General features: G+C 41.3%; 1 protein-coding gene across 2 annotated transcripts in view; it reads right to left on the bottom strand.

Moving 5' to 3' along the window:
* Window positions 1-25,428, bottom strand: part of LOC128703337 (uncharacterized) — a 241,381-nt gene that overhangs the window by 2,349 nt on the left and 213,604 nt on the right. For both annotated transcript variants that reach the window (XM_053797965.2, XM_070092215.1), the window contains exon 5: window positions 1-1,983. This exon is cut by the window's left edge and continues 2,349 nt beyond it. In XM_053797965.2, the coding sequence (XP_053653940.2) occupies window positions 844-1,983 (1,140 nt within the window). In that variant the 3' untranslated portion in view covers window positions 1-843. The remainder of the gene's footprint in view (window positions 1,984-25,428) is intronic.

The raw sequence follows: 25,428 nt of genomic DNA, 5'->3' as shown, positions 1-25,428 counted from the left end.
ACCTGCTTATAGTAAGTTAATCGCCTTGTTCAATGGATTACCATTTGCTATTCCTTATTGAATACTTGAGTGCCTATTCTTTATCGTGCTATGAGAGTTAGACCATTCACATTCAGCTTGGCGGTTAATTGGAACCTGGAACCCCACACCAAAACAACCACTCATAGGTGATACAGTACTTGTAGTGCAGCTGTAGCACCGTAGATTGTCCAGCTCGATGTGACGTCCTGGCGTAGATCCAGCTCGATGTACGTCCTGGCGTAGATCCACCTCAATTTCTTCTCGTTAATAATGTACCCTATTCATTGTATTTCTCTCACTGGTCGCACGATTGTTTCACTTTATTACCTTTCTTGGGTGACACTTGACAACGTCGCCTTACACACTAGCCTGCCCACTCTGCGCCACGTTTTTATTTTCTAGATCACTTACAAAATTGTGGCTCTCCCCACACTTATGTGGCTCAGGCAGATTAAAAATCACTTCTATGATTGTTCACTACCCTGACACACTTAGCAACCCTTGCAGAACACTTGCATAGCCCTCAAAAACACTTATATTCCCGGAGCACGGAAGGCGTGACTAGTGCGCTCGCTGTCCCTACTGTGTGTGTGTGTGCGTATGTATGTATGCACCGCCTACATGGTTGTGACATTTCCAGTTCATTGCTGCTAGACTTAATATATATCCACTACAAAAACCCTATACCTCGTCCATACATCAGTAGCACTTCGCTTCCACGTCATTTCAAACTTATACTAACATATGTTGTAGACTACCTAACACTTTTTAATTAATTATTTAATATATTTTCAATCTCAGAAGAACATCTAAACTCAGGTGTTACTTAATCTTTTCACGAAAGACAGATAAAACTTTATCAAAACACTTTTGTGCTGTATCACTGGTCATGCAGTGAGTTGAATGCCAAACATCAAATTGAACCTTATCACGCAAATTGCGAATGCCAGAAAAGAATGGAAAGTCACTGGCAACAAGGGAAAGAAGAATTTTCAATCCTGTTATCTGAACATGCCTTCCAACTCCAAAGTTAACAAATTTAGGTAAATACATATTTGAGAACGAATAATCATGTCTAGGAGTTGGTGGAGCTGCAGAGAGTTCATCAAGTGAGACGTTCTCTGGGAGAATCATTCTCCTCATCGCTAAATCTTTAAATACTTGCTTGTTTTCTAGTTTTTCTCGGAATTCAGTGTCAAACTGTTTAGCATACTTCCAGAAATGATCTTTTACATTGTAAGGGGTTGACATGGTGTGCGATAATGGAGAAGCATGATAACCCATTGGCAACACTTTGGAATAACATGTGATGTAACGGCGAAGATCAATGGAATGTAAGCTGTTAATATTGTAGACGTCGCGTAACACGCCAGCCTCCCTTACTAGCTCAACTAATGCTGTGTTCACTATTCCAATAAATCCCGAATTAAAAGAGATTCCCTGAGATATACACATGTTATGAAACTTCTTAACTTCAGAGGTGTCTAGTATACCACATTCTAAGTATTCTGTCGTAACATTAGTTGCTTCTGGAGTACCAAATGCTTCTATGAGTAGAGGTGTGTGTTCATTATTTTTAAGTTCATTAAGAAATAATTTCAACTTTTCGGGATCCTTTTCAAGATCTACTTTCACTTGTCGTTCAATCTCTGTTGTCTGACTGTGGTCTATAAGTTGTCCAAGTTGCTGATTACCAATAGGTTTTTTGCTGATGTAATCATCAAGAAGTTTCACAAACCATGCAGTAATTGATAATGAATCATTGCCATCAATTACACCGTGATGAAAACTGAACAATAATTTGTTCCTATATGGAAACTTTTCGTTCAGTTCCGGCCAGATACAAGGGGTGTCGGTTGGCGACTGCAGAAGTCGAACTTTCCACAGTGGTCCATCAGTCAAGTTGAAGTTAGTGTTGATCATAGCCTGCGATTCCTTTAATGAATCTGGGCCTTCGACAACCTGAAGGACAAAATGAACAAGATTAATACAAAGTTCAACTCTTATGACAGGAAAACAATGGAAGGTAATCTAAAAGCATGTAACACTTAATATGGTTACTAAACACTTGATACAAGTTTTTAAATGAGTCATATAACAAAGAATCCTGATTCATCTTGTCCGAAGACTCATATCACTAATTAAATTCGCTGTCAGATGAGAGCCAAATATGAATTCTCCCAGATTGCTGATACCCAAATAATTGTGCTAATTTCATCAGATATATGAAATCTAAAGTAATTAATCAATGTTCCTATGTGCGGGTTATTTGTGTATCGTTCCAGTCACGGTATTGTGCCTTTTTTGTTATTTATGGACCCCGCAGTTAAGCGTCATATTCTCTCCAACTTTTTTAATGTTCTTCCCTCTTTTAAACCCCTCTTTCGATCTTATGAGGCTGCTCTTATTGCTACCCGGCGTCGTAAGAATCAGCTTCGCTTCCTACGTGACTGTCTTGCTGAACAAGTTCTGCCACCTTCCTTCTCCCACTTCCTGAAAACCAACCCACTTTCCTGATCATGCCCGTCTCCTACTTCAACAGCTCATTCTTTCTACTAAATCACAGGTTGAAGATGGCTTCTTTACTTTCCGTCAACGTCAACGTGCTCTCTTTGCGGCTCTACCACAGGATCTCTGTAACCTTCTCTCTACCATTGCCTTTGACACTGCTCGCCTGAATACACAAATTCATTCTTCCAAACTACAGAATAAACTTCAACGTCTCATCTCAGCTAGCCCTTGGCTAAATTCTCCCTCACTGACTGCGTTACTAACCTGTCTTCTGTCTCACTCCTCAGTATGAGCTTGAACTTCTTGGTTTTGGCCTTTCCTTTGCCACTTCGCCTACTCCTCGCGCTGGTATTTCCCTGATTAGCTCTTTTGATTCCTTTCGTCAATCTCGCTCCCGTAATCTTCCTGACTTGTCCACTTTTCGTGGCGCTCTCCTTCCTGCACTTGTTAGTCTAATTTCTAAGAATCACCACCTTCCACGCCGTTACCAACTTGCCCTTTCTTCTCTTAAATCCAACACTAACATTGTCATACTATCTTCTGACAAAGGTAATTCGGTAGTTATCCTTGATCGCGAGGATTACCTCCGTAAAGCTGATGTCTTGCTCTCTGACTCACGTACCTACACTCCTCTCGTTTCCAACCCTCTTGATCGCATCAAGAGAACTTTCAACAAAAAACTAATGACTCTCTCCGACCTCTGTCCTCCTGGCTTTGACCTTGTTCAACGGTTTCGTGTCATCTGTCCCTCTCATCCCTATTTCTATGGCCTTCCCAAAACTCAAAAACCTGATATTCCTCTTCGTCCTATCATATCTTCTAGAGGTCCTGTCTCTTATTCTCTTGCTTCTTGGCTGGCCAAAACCCTCACTCCCTTTCTTGGTACTTTTTCTCCTGCCCACCTCCGTCACTCTCAAGACTTCATTGAACGGGTTCGCTCTCTTCCAACCTGTAAGATGCTTAGTCTTGACGTTGAGTCCCTCTTCACCAATGTCCCTCTTGATGATGTCCTTGATTTCCTTAGAGAGAAGGCCCATGAAGGGTTTCTTCATCTCCCTGTACCTACTGATGTCTTTCTTGATCTTATCCGCCTCTGTGTGGACTCTCCTTTTCCTTCCAAGGGAAATATTATTCTCAAACCTTCGGTGTCGCTATGGGCTCTCCTCTCTCTCCTGTCCTTGCTAATCTTTACATGGAATACTTCGAGACTGTTCTTCTTCCTACCCTCGATGTGCAACCTTCACTCTGGCTCCGCTATGTGGATGACATCTTTGCTCTGTGGTCTCTTGACTCCAGTCTCTTCCAACCTTTTCTTGAAGCTCTTAATAACCTTTCCCCTTCCATTAAGTTTAAAGCTGAATGGGAATCTAATTCCTTGCTTCCTTTCCTTGATGTCCATGTCCACCGTTCAGATACAGGTTTTTCCTTTTCCGTTTACCGAAAACCTATGCACAGTGGCATGTACATTCACTGCTTTTCCTATCATGCTTCCCCTGTCAAGAAAAGTGTTCTTATCTCCCTCTTTCTCCATGCCCTCCACATCTGTGATCCTCAGTTCCTTCCAGCAGAAATTTCCACTCTTCATAATTCGTTTTCCCGTCTTTGCTACCCTTCCAATTTCATAGACTCTGCCCTCTCACGTGCCAAACGCAATTTCTTCTCTCCCAAACTCTCTACTACTGGGAACTCTTCTATCCTCTGCCTTCCATACATTTCCGGTCTTTCTAATCTCAATAATTCTCTCCGTCCCTTAGACATCAAGCTTACCTTCTGCCAGACTAACATTCTTTGCACTAATCTCGTTCATACCTCTCCTCCCTCTACAGATGTTCCTGGTGTCTACTCTATTTCTTGCTCCTCCTGTCCTCTTCAATACTTCGGAGAAACTGGTCGATCTCTTTCTGACAGACTTAGGGGGCACAAAAATAGTGTTAGGCTTGTCGACACTAACAATGCTCTTTTCTGTCAAGTCAGAGATCATAGCCATCCTATTGACTGGTCTTCTGCTAAAACTGTCTTCCCTACTTCCAACTCGAACAGTCGCCGTCTAGTTGAATCCTCTCTAATACACAACTTTCCTTGCATGAACCTTAGCCCTGGCTTCGTCTCTGTAGATGCCTTCCTCTCCCACTACACTGTAAAATGCTCCAAACTTCAGAACACCCGTGACTTAACCTGACTCCTCATTTTTTCTTTTTCTTTTTCTTCTCTCTCTTCCCCTTTCCTCTTTCCTTTTCTCCTCTGGGTTGTCTTTCTCTCTTCTGTCTCGTGTTTCTGTTCCTTCTTCATTTATTTCACCACTTACCCTTTCACGCACCTCTGTGCGCTTGCTCTCCCTCAGTGGGCACCTAGCTCTCTTGCAGTGCTCCCCTTCCTTTGTATTTGACTGGCTCGTCCTCCTTATTTCCCACTTCTACCACTACCACTACTTCTACCTCTTCTACTACTACTACTACTACAACTACTGATGAAATTAAGACACATGTGCGTCGTCTGGTTGTCTTTGTTGTGGACGTTTCGCCATCCAGTGGCTGGCTGGATGGCGAAACGTCTACGATAGGGATGCCCGGGTGTTGTGCATGTGTCTTAATGTCATTTTGTCGGTATTATATACCATTCTTGTACTACTACTACTACTACTACTACTACTACTACTACCACCACCACCTCTTCCTGCCTATATATAGCCGTCCTGCTCCACTTCTGGTTAGTGTGACTTTGTCAATGGCCCAAGTCGGACCGAAACGTCGTCGTAAGCTTCCCTCTTTTATGTGCGGGTTATTTGTGTATTGTGTACAACAGATAACTAAGGAAGTTTAATAAAAATGAACTCTATGATTAAATAACATAAAATATAATCTCACTAGATTCCCCATTAACGTTTCGTTATTTATTCCCCAACTGGGACCTCTTCTATGGCAGAAATGACATGTATACCAGGGATGGGGTTCACTTATCTAGGTCTGTGATGGCGGCACTGGCAACTGCAGTGGAGGGAGCTGTTATGGCTTTAAACTAGAAATAGTTAGTGGTATGGGGTTTGGCGGGAAAACAGTGAAGTCCCAGTATAGTAATACAATGAGTTCTAAAGGAACTAGTAATATGCAGAATGAGGTGGTTATTGGAAAGCCAGTGGCAGTAGGTGACAAGGACAGTAATAGGTTTAGTGGAAAAACAGAAATGAACAGGAAGGGTAAAAAGAAAAGATGGTTTTTAGATATATATAATTCTAATAGTCGTAGTGCTAGGAAAAAGATGGACGTGTTAAGATTAGTTGCTAGTGCAGGTAACATTGATATATTTGCCATCACTGAGACATGGTTTAATTCGAAAAGTCTGGATATGCCTGCAGAATGTCACATTTAGCGTTTTAAATTGTTCCAAGTAGATAAAAGTATCCGGAAGGGGAATGGGGTGGCACTGTATGTCCGAGATAGCTTAATAAACTGTTGCATAAAAAAGGGGTTTTAAGTCTGAAGAAACACATACACGGTCTTTCTGGATAGAATTTTCAGAGGGGAATGAAAAATTGATTTTAGGAGTGACATACCGTCCCCCAAACTTAGATAGGGACCAGGGGAGACTACTATGAGAGGAAATTGTTAAGGCCACAGGGCACGATAATGTAGTAATTCTAGGGGATTTTACCTTTAATCAGAGAGATTGGAATTTCTTCACTTGGAATTTAAATCAAACGACCTCTTAGACGTAGTTCAGGATTGCTTTTTGAAGCAGTTTGTGAGAGAACCTACAAGGGGAAATAAACTGCTTCATTTGGTTCAGGCAAACAGGGAAACCCTTGTTAATAATTCAGAAATTACAGAGGAACTCAGCACAAGCGATCGCATTCAATGGAAGTATGGTGGTAGGGATAATTCAGTAATGGCCCCAGATTTTCGTTTAGCAGAATACAATGTTCTTAGAGAACACTTGCCATCTGTGGACTGGGGTAACGAAGAGAGCTATCATTATGACAGCTTTCTTAACACTATACATGCTACCCAAAGAACATTTAGCCAAGATAAAGAAATTAGATCGACTAAAAATGACCCATAATGGACTAGTAATAGACTCAAATATCTCTTAGGACAGAAGAAATAAATTTATAGGCTCATCAAAAAAGGTGATGGTCATCTTATGAATCAGTATATTGACATTGAGAGGAGTGTTAAAAAGGGGATAAGAAAAGCTAAACGGGAATACGAAATTAAAGTTGCTAGGAATTCGAAAACTTACCCAAAAAGCTTTTTCCATGTGTATAAAACAAAAGTTAGAGATAAGATAGGTCCCGTTATGAATAACTCTGGGCATCTTACTGAGAAAGAAAACGAAATGTGCTCTCTTTTTAATAATTATTTTCCCTCGGTTTTTACACAGGGAGATAAATTATGTAACATCACAGTCACTAGTGAATTATGTAACATCACAGTCACTAGCGTTTTTCAAGGGTTCTTAAGGGATTGAAAATGAAACTCTGTGAACCATTAACTAATATTTTTAAATTATCTCTTCAAACAGGTGTAGTGTCTGATATGTGGAAGATGGCTAATGTAATTCCTAGTTTTAAACCAGGGGGCAAGTCGTTACGGTCAAATTACCGCCCAATAAGCCTGACCTCAATTGTAGGCAAATTACTAGAGTCAATTACAGCTGAGATTATAAGAAGCCATCTGGACAAGCAAAATCTGATTTATGATATTCACCATGGATTCACGAGTGGCCTTTCCTGCCTAACTAATTTATTAACTTTCTTCAGTAAAGCTTCTGAGGCTGTTGATCACGATAAAGAATTTGTAAAGTGAAGGGACACAAGTGCAACTAATGTGTCATTTTTATTGGGGCAACGTTTCGCTCTCCAGGAGCTTTGTGAAGCCGTTACAAACAGTACATGTATGTATAATGTTCGCCAAGACCGTACTCCTGGCACGGGTCTCAATCTTGCAATGAGCCATCTTTGGCTCCCTAGGGAGAAAGGTTTCTACAATGATGCGACGTATGCTGCTCAAGCACTCTTCTGGTCAGTTCAGCTGGTGCATCCTAACTGTGGGCACTTGCGAGGAGGAGGATATGTCGTTATCACGGGCAACAGCTTGTCTGGTTCGTTGACTCAATGGTACACTAGTGTGGCCGCAGTCATCTCTGGGTCCTCTTCGGGAGGGGATATCAGTGCTAGTTGCCTGCGGAGTGTCTCAGTAATTTCTCACTTCAGAAGACAGTGTGTTAGGGGGCGCTGGACAGAGTGCTGACAGTACTGGCACATCTCCTTCTCAGCCTTGTCTAGCATCATCTTGGCTGTGGGAAAGCCTAAACGAAGCCAATGGATGGTGGTACACTGTGCTCTGGACCAGCTTCTATCATATGGAGGGGGTTCTCCCTGAGTCGCTGCTAGGTACCAATGTTGAGATGGGGTATCACCTAAGACCTCTCCCATAAGTTTTATGGCTCTGGCAGCCACCAGCTTGGTCTGTCGTAGGCTGATGGGGACAGTAATCCCAACATGTGGATAGTATACTGCTGCCTTGGCTGCATCATCTACCGCCTCATTTCACCGGATGCCAGCATGGTTGGGGAGCCAGTTCAATTCGATCTGTTACCCTGAACTTCTAAGGCTTTCATTATGCTCAGGATCGATGTGATGAGGTGATAATTATCCTGTGGTTTAGGATGGGAGAGGGCATTGATTGCAGAGGTGGAATCAACAAATGTATGACAGGTCGGAGTCGATGTCGTAGGGCATGTGACAATGCCTGCTGAATCGCCACCAGCTCAGCTTGAAGGATCGTGCAGTGGTCAGGGAGTCGCCAGCCTTGTGTGCAACCATTGTGGTACAGTCCAGCTGCTGCTATCTTCTTGTCAGGGTCGACAGAACCATCTGTGAAATACACTGCACATGTGCCTCCCTCTGCAAGTGCCATGCTTGTCTCAGCATGATTGCTGAGGGTGTCTTGACTGCAGATACGCTTAGAGATGGGTAGTTGCATGATGCAAACTTCGGCTGGATCTGGACGCCAGGGAGGTGGTGGATGGTACCTAGCAACAGGAAGGTCACACCTCTTCTCAAGGAGTAGTTGTATAGGCAGCAGCTTCCGCCCAGCAGCACAAAACGAACGAATCCAGGAGTAGCCCGTGAAGAGTGTGGGATCTTGTGTCATGGCTGTCAATATCCGTCTCCTTAGTGGGGTACCTTGCTGCCGGTGCAGAATCATGGCTACTTTGCAGGCGTTTAAGCTGGGCCTCAGATCTGAGACATACTGTGTTGGTCCAGATGGGGGCCCCATCTGGACCAACACATTATTTCTGGTTCTTACCTTGTTCGACACCCTCAGTACTTTATTAATATCTCCTTTGTTTATGCCCGTCATCCACTTATACACTTCTATGATATCTTCTCTCATTCTACGTCTCTCCGGAGAGTGGAGATTTAAGGCTTTAAGACTACCTTCATACGGGAAATTCCTTACATAATAAATAATTTTAGTCATTCTTCTCTGTATGTTCTCTAATGAGTCTATATCCATCCTGTAGTAAGGGAACCAAAACTGAGCAGAATAATCTAAATGAGGCCTCGCTAGTGCTGTATAGAGCTGTAAAATGATTTTTGGACTTCTGTTACTTATATTTCTTGAGATAAATCCAGGCAATCTGTTAGCCTTGTTGTGCACACTATGGCACTGCTGTCTTGGCTTTAGATTTCTGCTTACCAAGACTCCCAAGTCTTTTTCACATTCTGTATGATCAAGCTCTACTTCACATAGATTATAGCTTCGAGGGTTATTTTCATTACCAAGGACTAGTACCTTCCACTAATCGACATTGAACTTCATTTGCCATTTTCAGACGAAGACTTTCTAATCCCATTTTTACTTCTCTTTTAAGCTGAATATATTGGTCAGTAAGGTTAACCTCTCCTCTTCTGATGTGCCTATAAATTCCCCTTATCTCCCCTATTAGATGCTTTAGCCTAATGTTAATCCATTTGGGATCGTTATTATTAGACCTAATTTCTCTCTGGGGAATGTATATATTCTGAGGACGGTGTATATTATTAAGAAAAAAAATCATAAAAGCAGATCCCTTCTTAATCATAAGAATGATCACCGTCAAGAAAATTATTAGCTAGATAACCCCAAACAAGATTAGATAGGTGTTTCCTAAGTCCATTATAATCGGCAGAACGAAAATCAGAGATTTTTTCTGTATTAGCATTATTCTTGTAATTCCAGTTAATGCTAAAAGTGATGGATTTGTGATCATTTGCGCCAAGCTCTTCAGTGATCTCAAGATTATTTACAAGTGTTTCCTTATTTGACAAGACTAGGTCTATCAAATTATTACCCCTGGTTGGCTCTGTTACACTGCTTCAGAAAACAGTCTTGAACTGGACTCTAGATTACTGGTCTAAGAATTCCAGTCAATTTGACTGAAGTTAAAATCCCCTACTATCACTATGATATTGCGTCAAGAAGCCCTAACAATTTCGTCACAAAGAAGTCTCCCTCTATCGTGATCCAAGCCTGGAGGTCGGTATATTACACCTAGAATTAGTTTTTCTTGACCTTCTATAAACTCTCCCAAAACAGATTCTGTTACTGTTCCATCTATTTTTATACCTGTTTTTATGCAACAATTAATATTTTCTCGAACAAATAATGCAACTCCTACCCCCTTCCCATTACATCTATCCACATGGAACAACTTAAACCCTTGAATATTACTCTTAGCAATCATAACGCGACTCTTTAAATCATACCATGTTTCAGTTAATGCAATGACATCAAAGTTCCCAGCACATGCTACCAAACGTAGTTCATTAATCTTATTTCCTGCACTTTGATTGATAGCATAAAATACCATCATATGTTTTTCTTCTGTACATTTTTCCTATTCATCTTTGTTTTTGCACAATTTCTGAAAATATTACCCAGAGTTACTCCATGACAGTTACTATTAAGATTCTTAATATCAGAGCATAAGTCAATATATCCATACTCATTATTTATCATTTCTAAACCCATACCTCTAACTAATCCTAGTTTAAAGCCCAAACAACCCCTTCAACTGAGCTAGCAAGAAAACCCACACCTGCCCTGGATAAGTGAACCCCATCCTTGACATACATGTCATTTCGGCCATAGAAGTTGTCCCAGTTGTCAATGAATGGTACTGCATTATCCTTACAGTGTTTATCCAGCCAACAACTAATACCAAAATGCCACACATAACAGGGCGCCCCCGTTCTTCCTAATTATGTCTCTTGCTGTCTTGAACCTTCTAATTAAATACTCACTTCTTCGCTTGCCTATATCAATGCCTCCAGCATTGAGGCAGATAATAGGATTGATCCCATTACCGTTCATGATGTTGTCAACCCTGCTAATAATATCCTCCATCCCAGCCCCAGAAAAGCAAACTCTCTGTCTCCTACTCCTGTCCTTCAAGCAGAACGCCCTATCCATGTACTTAACCTGGCTATCCCCAACAACAACAACAATATTCTTACCTTCCTCGGTGTCGTTCGTCGTGACGTTTCCAGCAGTCGACTCATATTCGTCTGTAGCATAGAGAATGCATTAGATGTTTCCACAAGAGTTTCCACAGCAGTCTCTTTCTTCTTCATCGTCTCTACCTTTCCATTCGTCTTCTTGATAATCAACTTCGTTCCATGCTGTCTAGTTTCCCTTCTCGACCTGAGGACTCAGAACAGGAGGACTGCTAAGAATCCTCTTTTTTTCCTCGGTTGATCGCCGTATCCCCATCTTCACTACCCTCAATTCTTCCTTAAGCTGCTGGTAAAGTTGCTCAATGGAGGGCATCTTGGTTCAAACCAAGGAGAGTACTCTAACATCCTTACTGAGCTAAGTACACGTCACAACTGACTAAGTACACTTCACTCCACTTATGCATTTATTCAACCTACATTTGAAACTACACAAGGTTTTGGCCTCAATAACCCAACTAGGTAGACTCTTCCACTCATCAGCTACCCTATTTCCAAACCAATACTTTCCTACATCCTTTCTAAATCTAAACTTGTCTAATTTGAATCCACTACTCCAGGTTCTCTCTTGGAGAGATATCCTCAAGACCTTACTAATATCCCCTTTATTAATACCCATCTTCCACTTATACACTTCGATCATGTCTCCCCTCATTTTTTGTCTAACAAGTGAATGTAATTTAAGGGTATGCAATCTTTCTTCATAAGGAAGATTTCTAATGCTATATATTATTTTAGTCATTCATCATTTATGTCCACTCTGTAATATGGAGACCAGAACTGAGCTGTATAATCTAGGTGAGGCCTTACTAAAGATGTATAAAGCTGCAGTACAACCTCTGGACTTCTGTTGCTTACACTTCTTGATATAAATCCCAATAATCTATTTGCCTTATTACGCACGCTTAGGCACTGCTGTCTTGGTTTAAGGTTGCTGCTTACCATAACCCCCCAAATCCTTTTCGCATTCTATGCGGCTAAGTTCAACATTATTAAGCTGATAGGTGCAAGGGTTACGGACATTTTCGAGCTTCAGAACTATACATTTATCTGCATTAAACTGCATCTGCCACTTTTCTGACCACGAACTGAGTTTGTCTAAATCATCTTGAAGTTGTGAGACATCAACGTCTGAATCGATTATCCTACCTATCTTCGTGTCATCAGCAAATTTGCTTATATCACCAGAAGCTGAAAGAAGAGCTTATGGTTGCTAAGCAGGAGATACGGCGATTAATGGAGGAGAACAAGAGGATTCGTATTAATCCTCCTGTTGTGAGTCCCCAGGTTAAGAGGGGAACTTGGTTAGTGGCCGGGCAACATGGAACCAAGCTGAGGATCAAGAAGACTGTTGAGAGGCAGAAACAACGAGAAACGAGAAGACTATTGTGGAAACTTCCAAACCATTTTCGGTGCTATCTGACGGATGTGGGTGTTCTACTAGGAATGCCACAACAAGCACCAAGGAAGCATTGGCAGACGTGAGTGAAACATCCCTAGAAACCCCAACGAAGACCATCGAGAATGTCTTGACGAATTCCACAAGTGAAAGTGTAGTGCTACCTAACGAATGTGAGTTGACTACTGGGAACATCACGACGGACGTCGGCAAGGAAGGTAAAATCATTGTTGTTGTTGAGGATAGCCAACAACATAGGATAGGAGTAGGAGGCAGAGAGTGTGTTTTCATGGGGCTGGGATGAAGGATATTGTTAGCCGTCTGTATGACATTATGAGAGGTAATGTGAGCAATCCTATTATTTGTCTCAGTTCTCGAGGCAACGATATTGGCAGACGTAGGAGTGATTACCTGATTAGCAGGCATAGGTTAGCAATAGAGATAATTAGGATGAAGGGTGAGAATCGTGTCATATGTGGTATTTGGCCAAGGAGAGGAGTTGGACATGAATGGTTGTCCAGGGCAATTGGTGTCAATTGCTGGCTGGACAAATACTGTAAGGAAAATGCGGTAACATTCATTGACAACTTGGACCACTTCTATGGCAGAAATGACATGTATGCCAGGGATAGGGTTCACTTATCTAGGTTTGGGGTGGGCGCACTGGCCAACGCAGTGGAGGGGGCTGTTAGGTCTTTAAACTAGGAATAGTTAGTGGTATGGGTTTTTCCGGGAAAAGAGTGAAGTCCCAGTGTAGTAATATGAGTACTAGGAGAACTAGTAATATGCAAAATGAGGTAGATATTGGAAAGCCAGTGGCATTAGGTGACAAGAACAGTAATAGGTTTAGTGGAATAACAGAAAAGAGCAGGAAGGGTAAAGAGAAAGGAGAGTAATTAAATATGTATTACACAAATACTCGTAGTGCTATGAATAAGATGGACGAGTTGAGACAAGTTGCTAGTGCAAGTAACATTGATGTATTTCCCTTAACTGAGACGTGGTTCAATACGAAAAATCAAGACATGCCTGCTGAATGTCACTTACAGGGTTTTAAATTGTTCCAAGTAGAGAGAAGTATCGGGAAGGGGGGTTGGGTGGTAGAGTATGGCACTGTAATTTGCTTACAATTGAGGTTAGACTTACTGGCTGGTAATTTGACGGTAACGACTTGTCCCCTGCTTTAAAAATAGGAATTACATTAGCCATCTTCCACATATCAGACACTACACCTGTTTGAAGAGAAATATAGCTGATAATATAAGAAGCAATCTGGATAAGCATAGCTTGAAGATTGAGAACTTATGCAATATATGGGAATCTTTATAACCAATTATATACAACAATGTGCCTAAAACTGATCCCTCTGGTACACCACTTGTTACAGATCCCCACTCGGATTTAACCCCATGTAAGCATACTCTCTGCTTCCTATTGGTAAGCCATGACTCGATGAATGACAGCACTTTTCCCCCAATGCCATGAGCTGCCGCTTTTTTTAACAGTCTCTGGTGCGGTACTCTATCAAAAGCCTTACTAAAATCTAAATAAATATTATTGAATTCTTTACCATGGCCAACGGCCTCAAAAGCTTTACTGAAGAAGGTTAATAAATTAGTTAGGCAGGAACGGCCCCTCGTGAATCCATGCTGAGTATCATTAATCGAGCTATGCTTGTGATTAATGGTTTGAAAAACCGACAAGTTGAAGATTGAAACACTTATGCAACATATTGGAATCTTTATTCGGGAAACGTTTCGCCACACAGTGGCTTCATAAGTCCAATACAAAGTAGAAAGGAGTTAGGAAAGGAGGAGTTTGAGGTAATCAGTCCCTCAGCCTGGAGTCGATGTGTTCAGTCCATCAATCATCATTCCATCATTCGACAAGATTGATGGACTGAACACATCGACTCCAGGCTGAGGGACTGATTACATCAAACTTTTCCTCTCCTAACACCTTTCTACTTTGTACTGGACTGATGAAGCCACTGTGTAGCGAAACGTTTCCTGAATAAAGATTCCCATACGTTGCATAAGTCTCAATCTTCAACTTGTCGATTTTTCAAACCGTTAATCACAAGCATAGCTTGATTAATGATACTCAGCATGGATTCACGAGGGGCCGTTCCTGCCTAACTAATTCATTAACCGTCTTCAGTAAAGCTTTTGAGGCCGTTGATCATTTTAAAGAATTCGATATTGTTAATTTAGATTTTAGTAAGGCTTTTGATAGAGTACCACACCAGAGACTGTTAAAGAAACTGGCAGCTCATGGCATCTGGGGAACAGAGAGCCTACCAGGGGTAAAAATTTGCTAGACCTAGTCTTGTCAAATAAGGAAACACTAGTAAACAATCTGGAGATCACTGAATAGTTAGGCCCAAGTGATCACAAATCCATCACTTTTAGCATTAACTAGCAATACAAGAATAATGATAATACGGTAAAAATCCCTGATTTTCGTTCTGCCGATTATAATGTACTTAGATAACACCTGTCTAATCTTGTTTGGGGTTATCTAGCTAATGATTTTATTGACGATGATGATACTTACGATTATGAAGTGATCTGCATTTATGATTTTTTTCTAATGCACACCGTGCTCAGGGTATATACATTTCTCAGAGAGAAATTAGGTCTAATAATAACAATCCCAAATGGATTAACAGGAGGCTAAAGCATCTATTAGGGGAGAAAAGGGGAATTTATGGGCGCGTCAGAAGAGGAGAGGTTAACCTTACTGACCAATATGTCCAGCCTAAAAGAGAAGTAAAAAGGGGGATTAGAAAGGCTAAACGTGACTATGAAATTAGAGTTGCTAATGAATCAAATACTAATCCAAAGGGGTTCTTTCAAGTGCATAGGACGAAGGTGAAGGAAAAAGTAGGACCTCTGAAAATTGGGAATTTACAGCTGACAGATAACGAACTGGAAATGTGCTCCTTATTTAATGACTATTTGTTTGACAGTTTCTACACAGGAAGACAAAAATGAGATTGCAGTAATAAACAATTATTAAGTTCCTGATGAATTTAAATTAATTAATATTACTGTCACGAGGGACATGGTTATTAAACACATAGACAAAGTGAAGCAAAATAAGTCCCCGGGACCAGATGAGTTGTTTTCCAGGGTACTTAAGGAATGTAAGATGGAGCTTAGTCTGCCATTAACGAGTGTGTTTAATGCGTCCATCCTTACCGGTGTTGTGACAGAGTTTTGGAAGATGGCTAATGTGGTTCCTATATTCAAATCAGGGGATAAGTCCACTCCTTCAAATTGCCGTCCAATAAGCCTGACATCTACAGTGGGCAAGTTATTAGAATCAATTATAGCTGACATTATTAGAAGTCACCTTGAAGAGCATAACTTGATAAATGAATCTCAGCATGCATTCACGAGAGATTGTTCCTGCCTGAAAAATTTACTGACGTTCTTCAATAGACATTTGAGGCAGTTGACAGTGATAAAGAATATGACGTTGTTTATTTGGATTTTAGTAAAGCAGGTATAGGACAGCAATAGAGATAATTAGGAAGAAGGGTGGAAACCCTGTGATATGTGGCATTCTACCCAGGAGAGCTAAGTACAGGTCACCACTGAGCTAAGTACAGGTCACCACTCTGGATATCTTTATTGTAGTCGTTTCTCCATCCTCCACCACGATGCTGTGAACACTAACTCCAAGGCTGAGGGACTGATTACCTCATCTTTTGTATATAGTTCTACTGTCTTCTAATTATGTCCTAGAATTTGTATTAATAAAACCATTGGATGGCGGCGAAACGTCTGCGATAAAGATATCCAGATGTTGCACATGTGTCTTAACTTTCATATTGTCGGTATTTTATACCTTTCTTGCACAACTTGTCAGACACTGCAACATAATGGAATCTTGGTTCAGAGGACATCTACAAGATCTTCACGGCTGCTCCAACTAACCCATCCCTTTGGGTAGGACCTACTTCCATTGGGGAATCCCACCTACCAGTGACTATGCCCTCGTCTGCTACACGTCCTTTTCCACTGACGCCTGAATAAGTGCCAGTCTTCTTGCCTTTGCTTCAGATTCTCCTCCACGATGGTGTGAACACTAACTCCAAGGCTGAGGGACTGTTTACCTCATCTTTTGTATATAGTTCTACTGTCTTCTAATTATGTCCTAGAATCTGTATTGATAAAACCATTGGATGGCGAAACGTCTACAATAAAGATATCCAGATGTTGCACATGTGTCTTAGCTTTCACATCATGCCATTTAGGCCATAGAAGTGGTCCCAGTTGTCAATGAATGGTACTGTATTATCCTTACAGTGTTTATCAAGCCAACAATTAATGTCAATTGCTCAGGACAACCATTCATTTCCAACACCCCTTCTTGGCAAAATGCCACATATAACAGGGCGCCCTCCTGGTGAGGCCTTACTAATGATGTATAAAGCTGTAATATAACTCCTGAACTTCTGTTACTTACACTTCTTGATATAAATCGCAGTTATCTGTTTGCCTTATTACATACGCTTAGGCATTGCTCTCTTGGTTGAAGGTTACTGCTTACCATAACCCCTAAGTCCTCGCCGCAATCTGTATGGCTAAGTTCTACAATATTTAACTTATAAGTACTAGGGTTATGAGCACTCCGGAGCTTCAGAACCTTGCATTTATCTACAATGAACTGCGTCTGCCACTTTTCTGACCAGGCTTTGAGCTTGTCTAAATCCTCCTCAAGCTCCCTGATATCTACATTAGAAATTGTCTAAACCCTCCAGAAGTTCTGAGATATCAGTGTCTGAATCGATTATCCTACCTATCTTCGTGTCATCAGCGAATTTGATTATTCTATCCTTGTGTCATCGGCGAATTTGCTCATTTCACTAGTAATTCCCCCATCAAGATCAGTGATATATATATATATATATATATATATTATAAACAACAAGGGGCGTCAGACTGATCCCTGCGGAACGCCACTTGTTTCAGATCCCCGCTCGGATTTAACCCCATTTATGCACACTCTCTGCTTCCTGTCTGTGAGCCATAACTCGATCCACGAGAGCACTTGTCCCCCAATGGCATGAGCTGCCACTTTCTTTAACAGTCTTTGGTGCGGTAATCTATCAAAAGTCTTACTAAAATCTAAATAAGCAATATCAAATTCTTTATCGTGATCAAAAGCCTCAAAAACTTTACTGAAGAATGTTAATAAATTAGTTAGACAAGAACGGCCTCTCGTAAATCAGTGCTGAGTATCATTAATCAGATTATGCTTGCAATAATATTGGTAGAATTACCGACAATATGTAAAATAAAAGGACAGAAGTGCAACTAATTTGAAATTAAAAATGTCACATTAGTTGCACTTGTGTCCTTTTACTTTACAGATTATGCTTATCCAGATGGCTTCTTATAATCTCAGCTATAATTGACTCTAGTAATTTGCCTACAATTGAGTTCAGGCGGTAATTTGAAGGTAACGACTTGTCCCCTGCTTTAAAACTGGGAATTACATTAGCCATCTTCCACATATCAGACACTACACCTGTTTGAAGAGATAAATTAAGAATATCAGTTAATGGTTCACAGAGTTCCATTTTGCATTCTTTAAGAACCCTTGAAAAAGGCTCATTAGGACCTGGTGATTTATTTTGTTTCAGTCAGTCTATATGTTTCATAACCATTTCACTAGTGACTGTGATGTTACATAATTTATCTTCTATAAGCTCACTATAAAAATTAATTACTGGGATATTGTTAGTGTTGGAAACCCGAGAGAAAATAATTATATAAAATCGAGCACATTTCATTCTCCTTTTCAGTAAGATATCTCAAGTTATTTTTAAGGGGGACATATCTTATCTCTAACTTTTGTTCTATAGACATGGAAAAAACTTTTTGGGTTAGTTTTCGAATCCCAAGCAACTTCAATTTCCTACTCCCGTTTAGCTATTCTTATCCCCTTTTTTAATGCCTCTCTTGATGTCAGTATACTGATTCATAAGATGACCCTCACCTCTTTTGATACGCCTATAAATCCCTTTCTTCTGCCCTAAAAGATATTTGAGCCTATTATTCGTCTATTTTGGGTAATTTCTGTTCGATCTAATTTTCTTATTTGGTATAAATGTCCTTTGGGCAGCATGTATTGTGTTAGGAAAGCTGTCATACTGATAGCTCTCTTCGTTACACCAGTCCAGAGATGATAAGTGTTCTCTAAGCTCATTGTAATCTGCTAAGCAAAAATCTGGGACCATTCCTGAATTATCCCTATTATGATACTTCCATTCAATGCTAAAGGTAATTGATTTGTGATCGCTTGTGCCGAGTTCCTCTGTAATTTCCTGAAATATTAACAAGGATTTCCTTGTTTGCCAAAACCAAGTCAAGTAGGTTATTTCCCCATGTAGGCTCTGTTACAAACTGCTTCAAAAACAGTCCTGAACTACTTCTAAGAAGTCGCTAGATTCTAAATTCCTAGTCAAGAAAATCCAATCAATATGAACATAACATAAGAAAGGAGGAACACTAGAATTACTCCTAGAATTACTACGTTATCGTGCTTTGTGGCGTTAACAATTTCCTCCCATAGTAGTTCCCTTTGGTCCCTATTTAAGTTTGGGGGATAGAATATAACTCCTAAAATAAATTTTTCATGTCCCTCTGAAAATTCTATGCAAACAGACTCTCTATGTGTTGCTTCAGACTTAATACCCATTTTTTAAGCAACAGTTCAAGCGATCTCGGACATACAGTGGCACCCCACCCCCCTTTCAGATACTTATATCTACTTGGAGCAATTTTAAACCCTGAATCTGACATCTGCAGGCATGTCCCGACTTTTTGAGTTAAACCTCCCCCTTAATAACTGCGGCGGGTCACACACTGCAGTTGCAAATTCCTGCCCCTCTAGTAAAAAAGACATTCTCTCCTCCCTCAGAGCAAGCCAACCTCTCTCCCTCCCCAACCCCTTCCCTGTACCTCCCTCCCCTACCAAACCTCCCTCTCACACCCCAGTGCCTGGGCCTTCCCATGCACTTGGTCTACCTCTTCTACCCTACACACATCAAACACCAACACACAGACTACAAACACCTCTCCATCTACACCTACACCCACACTAGACTACAAAATTAACTCTCAACTCGCCACTGCTGCCCACTCTGCGATAGTAATCTCTCACATGCCCTTAACCTAATCTTGTCTGCTAACAATCTTCCCTCTCTAATCGTCCCTCCTTCCTGCTTCTCTTCTAAGACCCCCACAACCTCTACCTCCTCCCTCTTTCCCACTATCCCACTTCCTACACCCACCAACACCCCTCTGCCCCTACCCCTCTTCACATCTACCCCTCTCACTAACACCCCTCCTCCCCTACCCCTCTTAACTACATCTACTACTCCCCTCACCTCTTTACCCACTTCTTCATCCCTTACCAAAGCTTCCACTTCCTCTGCATCCACCTTCGCCCACTCCTCCTTCACCACATCCAAGACTTCATCCAGGTCCAACTCCACCTCCTCCATACGAAATCCACTCAACCATAAACCTGCTCCAACTTCTGATATAGAGACCAAAGAACATAAAAACAGATCCATCTCTTCCTCCCCCTCCAGGAAATGGGTCTGTAACACCTCCAAACACACATCCACCAATGGCACTGCTATTACGGGCTTTAATCTAAATTCCCCCGACACTAACTTGGTATGACGAAACCATTCAGTCATGTTTAAGGTGATTCAGTTCAACGTACGTTCTTACCTTACAATAAGACACCTACTGGCCGAGCTCTTTGAAGTAGAGTGGCCAGATATTGTTTTACTAAACAGTACCTGCCTCAGAGCCCCTCAACGCATCCGCCATTATGGTTATACTGCACTACAGTTCCCCTATGATCCCCACGATGGGGTTGCCATCCTTGTCAAATCCAACATAAAACATGAATTCCTCACAATTCCTTTTATTCACCAACACTGTCTTGTGGTCAGAATACACACCCACCTTGGACCTTTCATCTTTTTCATTACATATGCTCGGCCAAACACTATTCTCAATATACGCAACCTTTCCTTAGTCTTCAACTACACCAACACTCCAACATACCTACTAGCTGATATGAATGCCAAACACAGAGCCTTTCATCACACCAGTAACAGCCAACTTGGTCACTAACTACTCAACTTCACAAACCAAAAACACCTAATTCACCTCAGCCCAGATTTCAAAACCTTCTACAACCACACTGGCCAAGGCAAACCCGACATCATTCTGGCAAACCGAATCAGCTCACTCTTTCAACACTACATCTCAACTGGCCCTATTACAGGCTCTGATCACATCCCAATCATCTTACACATCTCCTCCAACCCTATCCTTATCACAGCCATATCTTCCTTCTACAAGAATGCTGACTGGATGCCTTCAAACAACACATAGATAATATTAACCTCACCTATGACTGCAATAACAAACCTATCTCTAACATTGACACTCAACTTGATCTCATCCAGGGCACTATTATACAAGCAGCCAACACCGCAATACCAAAGAAAACCCACACAACTTGTTACTCCTTCAAACCCTCAATCAGAACAAGAAGACTAATTATCTGCTACCACAACCGCTTCCTCTACAACACACACAGACTTAATCAAGTCCGATTAGATCTCAATTTCCTCATAAACAACATTTAACACATTCTAGACCAAGACTACAACAATCATTGGTCACAGCTCATACTACAAGCGGACAAACAGCATATCAAAAACATCAAAGCCTTCTGGAACTTTATCAAAAAAATCAGAGGCACCACTCCCACCAACAAATTCAAACACATCACCCACAACAGCACACACATCTCAGACCCGCAGGCTGCTACTAACATCTTCAAACACATCTGGGAGAACATCTTCCGCCCTCACCCACCCCACCTTAACACTATCCAACATATTCAGAACATAGAACACTGGAACACACTATGCACACACACACAAAACAACACCAGACAGCCATATCCATCTGGACTCTATTACCTCCTCCCTAGAACTCGACACTCCTTTCACCAACACGGACATTAAAAGTCTCCTCAGATACCTTCCTCCCAAGGCCCTTGGTGCCTCTGACCTAAACCATATCATTATAAAACACCTTCCTGACTCTGTTATTACTGCCTACACAAACCTCCTCAATGCCTCCCTTGCCTCTGGATACTTCCCTGTCCTCTTCAAAGCTGCTACTGCTATCATCCTTCCCAAACCCAAAAAGGACCACTCTGACCTTAGAAACTATCGCCCTAACAACCTCCTCGGAATTTTAGGAAAACTCTGAAAAAAACTCATCAACCATCGTCTTCGCATGTGAGGGAAAAGTTCAATAGATAGGAGTAGCGAGGGAATATATAGTAACAATAGTTTCATTGCCGGCTACTTGTTAAGGTAGGGTAAGTCAAGCTCCCACTATTCCCGCCTTTTTTTCCCCCTCCCCGAAAGTGATAGTTTGCTTGCCGGCTACTTGTTAAGGTAGGGTAAGTCCAGCTCCCGCTATTCCCACCTTTTCTCCTCCACCCTTAAAGTGATAGTTTGATTGCTGGCTGCTTGTTAACGTAGGGTCAGTCTAGCTCCCACTATCCCTTCCCCTCCCTCTTCCCCCCCCCCCGAAAGGTGACGTGTGGGGCTCTGGTCAAACAGTAAATCACTCGACTCACAGCTCCCAACACTACTGTAAGTACATGCCTGCCTTGTATTCTAGTGGATTTATTGGTTGAAAGCTTCACTTTGGACCAATAATAAACTTAGTCTTTTCAGCCTTGCTCTAAGTTGACTGTTGTAATAATCACCACGTCTTTTAGGTATTGTACTTATCATGGAGAGTGATTATTTAAGCAGTGGGTAACCTGTCTATCTTTTCAGCTTGGATGACAGAGAGGGTCACCTGTCTGTTATGCAGGGTTCTCCATGACATCGTATGTACATATTAGTGGGGAAGTGTGCCATAATAATATGAATATTGTAGTTGTAAGGAATAATTTTATAATTCATAATGTGCTTTTGGAGGTACTGTAAAGTACTCTAACTATAATTATAAAGAATGGAGTTAGTGATTTATTTTCCAAGGATGTTTGGGTACGCAGAGTAAGCGTGGGGGAGGGGGTCACGTGACGTTAGGATGGCGGTAGAAGCTGGCGTCGGAGATGCTGTATATTTTAAGTTAAGTTTGCAATAATACACTCATTTTGTTTATCCAATTCAAGCCATAGGCTTTCATATGGCTTACCTGTATGTTAACCCAGGCACTGACATGGTCAGGGTGCTGTGGGATGAGTGATGAAGTAAGAAATGAGGTTTGTGGTGCCATGACGGCCTGACGCTGACGAAGCCTAGTGTTATGGTGGCTGAACCTCCAGCCAGCTGTGTGTACCTTCATTTGGGCGTGTAGAATTAAGGTTTTTATGTTATGGTGATTAAATAGATATATTTTCCTAACTGGGATTTTTGCCTAACCCTCTGTTAACCAACCCCTTGAAGTAACACATACTGGTTTAGCGCTTTCTGTTTTTAACTGGGATAGCCCGGGGTGGCCGGTTTGGGCTTGAGATGTGTGTAACTTTTACCTTTGCCCTTAGACCAGGCTCAAGCCCCCAGCTATCCCACATTTTTGCGTAACATGGGGGCCTGTCAATGGGAGAATTATCAAATTTTTGTGGTAATTCAAGTTTGCAACCTGGAAAGTCAATAATAATTCTTTACTGGGTTGGTCAGAGGAAACATTCACTATAACAATCACACTAAAATAATAATTTACCTTTGTTTGTAATATTGCTAGTTTTATTATTAACTAATACCCTGTGAATAATTTACTTTTGTGTGCAACATTGCTAGTTTTTAGGGTGTTATTATTAATTAATACCCTGTGAATAATTTCCCTTTCTGTATAATATTGCTGGTTTTAGGGTGTTATTATTAATTAATACTCTATAAATCATTTACCTTTCTGTACCATATTGTTGATTTTTAGGGTGTTATTAATACTTGATGTTTTGTGCATAATTTACCCTTGCAGGTACAATCTTGCTGATTTTTGGGAGGTTATGCTCACCTAAATTTCTGGAAATAATTTACCTTTGCAAGTTCAGTAGCTCTTTTATTTTTTTTTCTGCCAGGATTTTCTTTTTGTGTGCAGTTCTCTTTAATTTGAGGGAGTCACATGACAACTCCTTGTGAATATCCTACTTCAGTATATGTACCTTGCTGTGTGCTTTATTATTTTATATCAGTAAGTTCTGTGGCTGGTAGTAAGATTTGGTGCTATTATTTCCCAAAATGGCTGACACTGGTGAAAATTCTGTGGATGACATGCATTTGGAAGGTGACATTGAATCAAATCCCCATGATAGGGACCTGGATAAGGAAGTAGTAATTTTACAAATGAAATTAACCCTAGTTGCAGAAGAAAAGGAACGGTTAAGAATTGAGCGTACAAAGATCCAGGAACAGAGAGCCTTAGAGGAGCTTAGGGCTCAAGAAAGAGCAAAAGAGAGGCAGCTTGCTTCTCACCCAGACACAGACACAAGGGTAGATGTTTTTCATTTGGATAAAGCCATAAAATTTGTGCCCAAATTCCTAGAGAAAGACCCAGACCAGTTTTTTCTGTTATTTGAAAGTACGGCCAAATCCCAAGGTTGGCCGGAAAAGGAATGGGCGACATTAGCAAGAACCCAATTAGTTGGTAAAGGGTTACAGGCTATTAGTTCTTTAGAAGGATCTGCCTTTTCTGATTATCATAAGCTAAAAGAGGTAGTTTTACTGGCTTATCAAATGTTGCCGGAAAGGTACAGGCAGAAATTCAGAGGACTAAAGTTTCAGTCAGGGCAGTCTTTGGTGGAATATGGTAAGGAGAAGATGTCACTTCTAAATAGGTGGTGTCGCTCAAAGGGGGTGGTAGGCAATTATGAAGGTGTAATTACCTTAATTTTGTTAGAGGATCTTTTGAGAAATGTTCCTCCTGACCTTAAGGCATATCTTGAGGAGAAGGATCTTGATGATTTTAATAATGCTTTAGAGCTGGGTGACAGATTTTTAGCTAACCAAAAATTTGGTAGCAGTTACCACACCCCACATACTAATAATGGTAAGTTTTCTCCACCCACAAATAGGAATAAGAAATTTCAGAAGTTTAAGCCACCCATTTATCAGCCTAATAACCACAAGGGTTTTAATAACCCTAATTTTCCAGTACCCACTCGAGGAGGTTTTAAGTCAGCTGTCACAGGTCCAGGACTACAAGGAACAGGTGGGACGAGCCCAGTTCCCCAGAACCAAGGGATCCAACCTAGGTCAGATGGGCAGGGGGCCTTTAAACCTTATCACTGTACATATTGCAATAAACAGGGCCACCTGCAGCCATATTGTCGAAAGATGCTTAGGGACCAGGCTGCGACAGATGCTTCTCCAGTAAATACACCGATTACACATGATGTGGCTTGCATTGCAGTTTTGCCCCAAGGTATCCAAAGAAGACCAGCAGTCTTTGACCCTCGGATGAAGGTCTATTCAAGTAAGTCTACTGTGGCCTTACACCAAAATGAAGGTAGGGTCACGGGTGTTATGTCTTTGAGGGACACTTGTAGCACATACACCTTGCTTCGCAGGGGTGTATTGCCAGTGTCGGATGACACCTACACCGGATTGGACATTTTTCTTAAAGGGATAACTGGAGTCCCTGTCAGGACTCCAGTGCACAGGTTATGGATAGAGTCTGAGTACCAGTCTGGGTACCTACCTGTAGGTATTGCAGAAGATGTACCTTTTGAAGGAGTTGACCTTCTACTAGGCAACAATGTTGTGGGACTCCTCAAAAGTGAGGAATGTTTGGTTTTGCAGGACCCGGCTTTACAAGGTGGTAATGACCCAATTGGAGCAACGGTACCTGAAAATTTTTCAATGTGCTTTCGGACTAAACAGGGGAACAAGGTAGGAGCTGTGCCTCACTGTGACCCTTCTGCACAC

The sequence above is a fragment of the Cherax quadricarinatus genome, chromosome 38, assembly GCF_038502225.1.
Source record: "Cherax quadricarinatus isolate ZL_2023a chromosome 38, ASM3850222v1, whole genome shotgun sequence".
In the NCBI taxonomy this organism is placed as follows: Eukaryota; Metazoa; Arthropoda; class Malacostraca; order Decapoda; family Parastacidae; genus Cherax; species Cherax quadricarinatus.
This window is presented reverse-complemented; position numbering and strand designations above follow the sequence as displayed.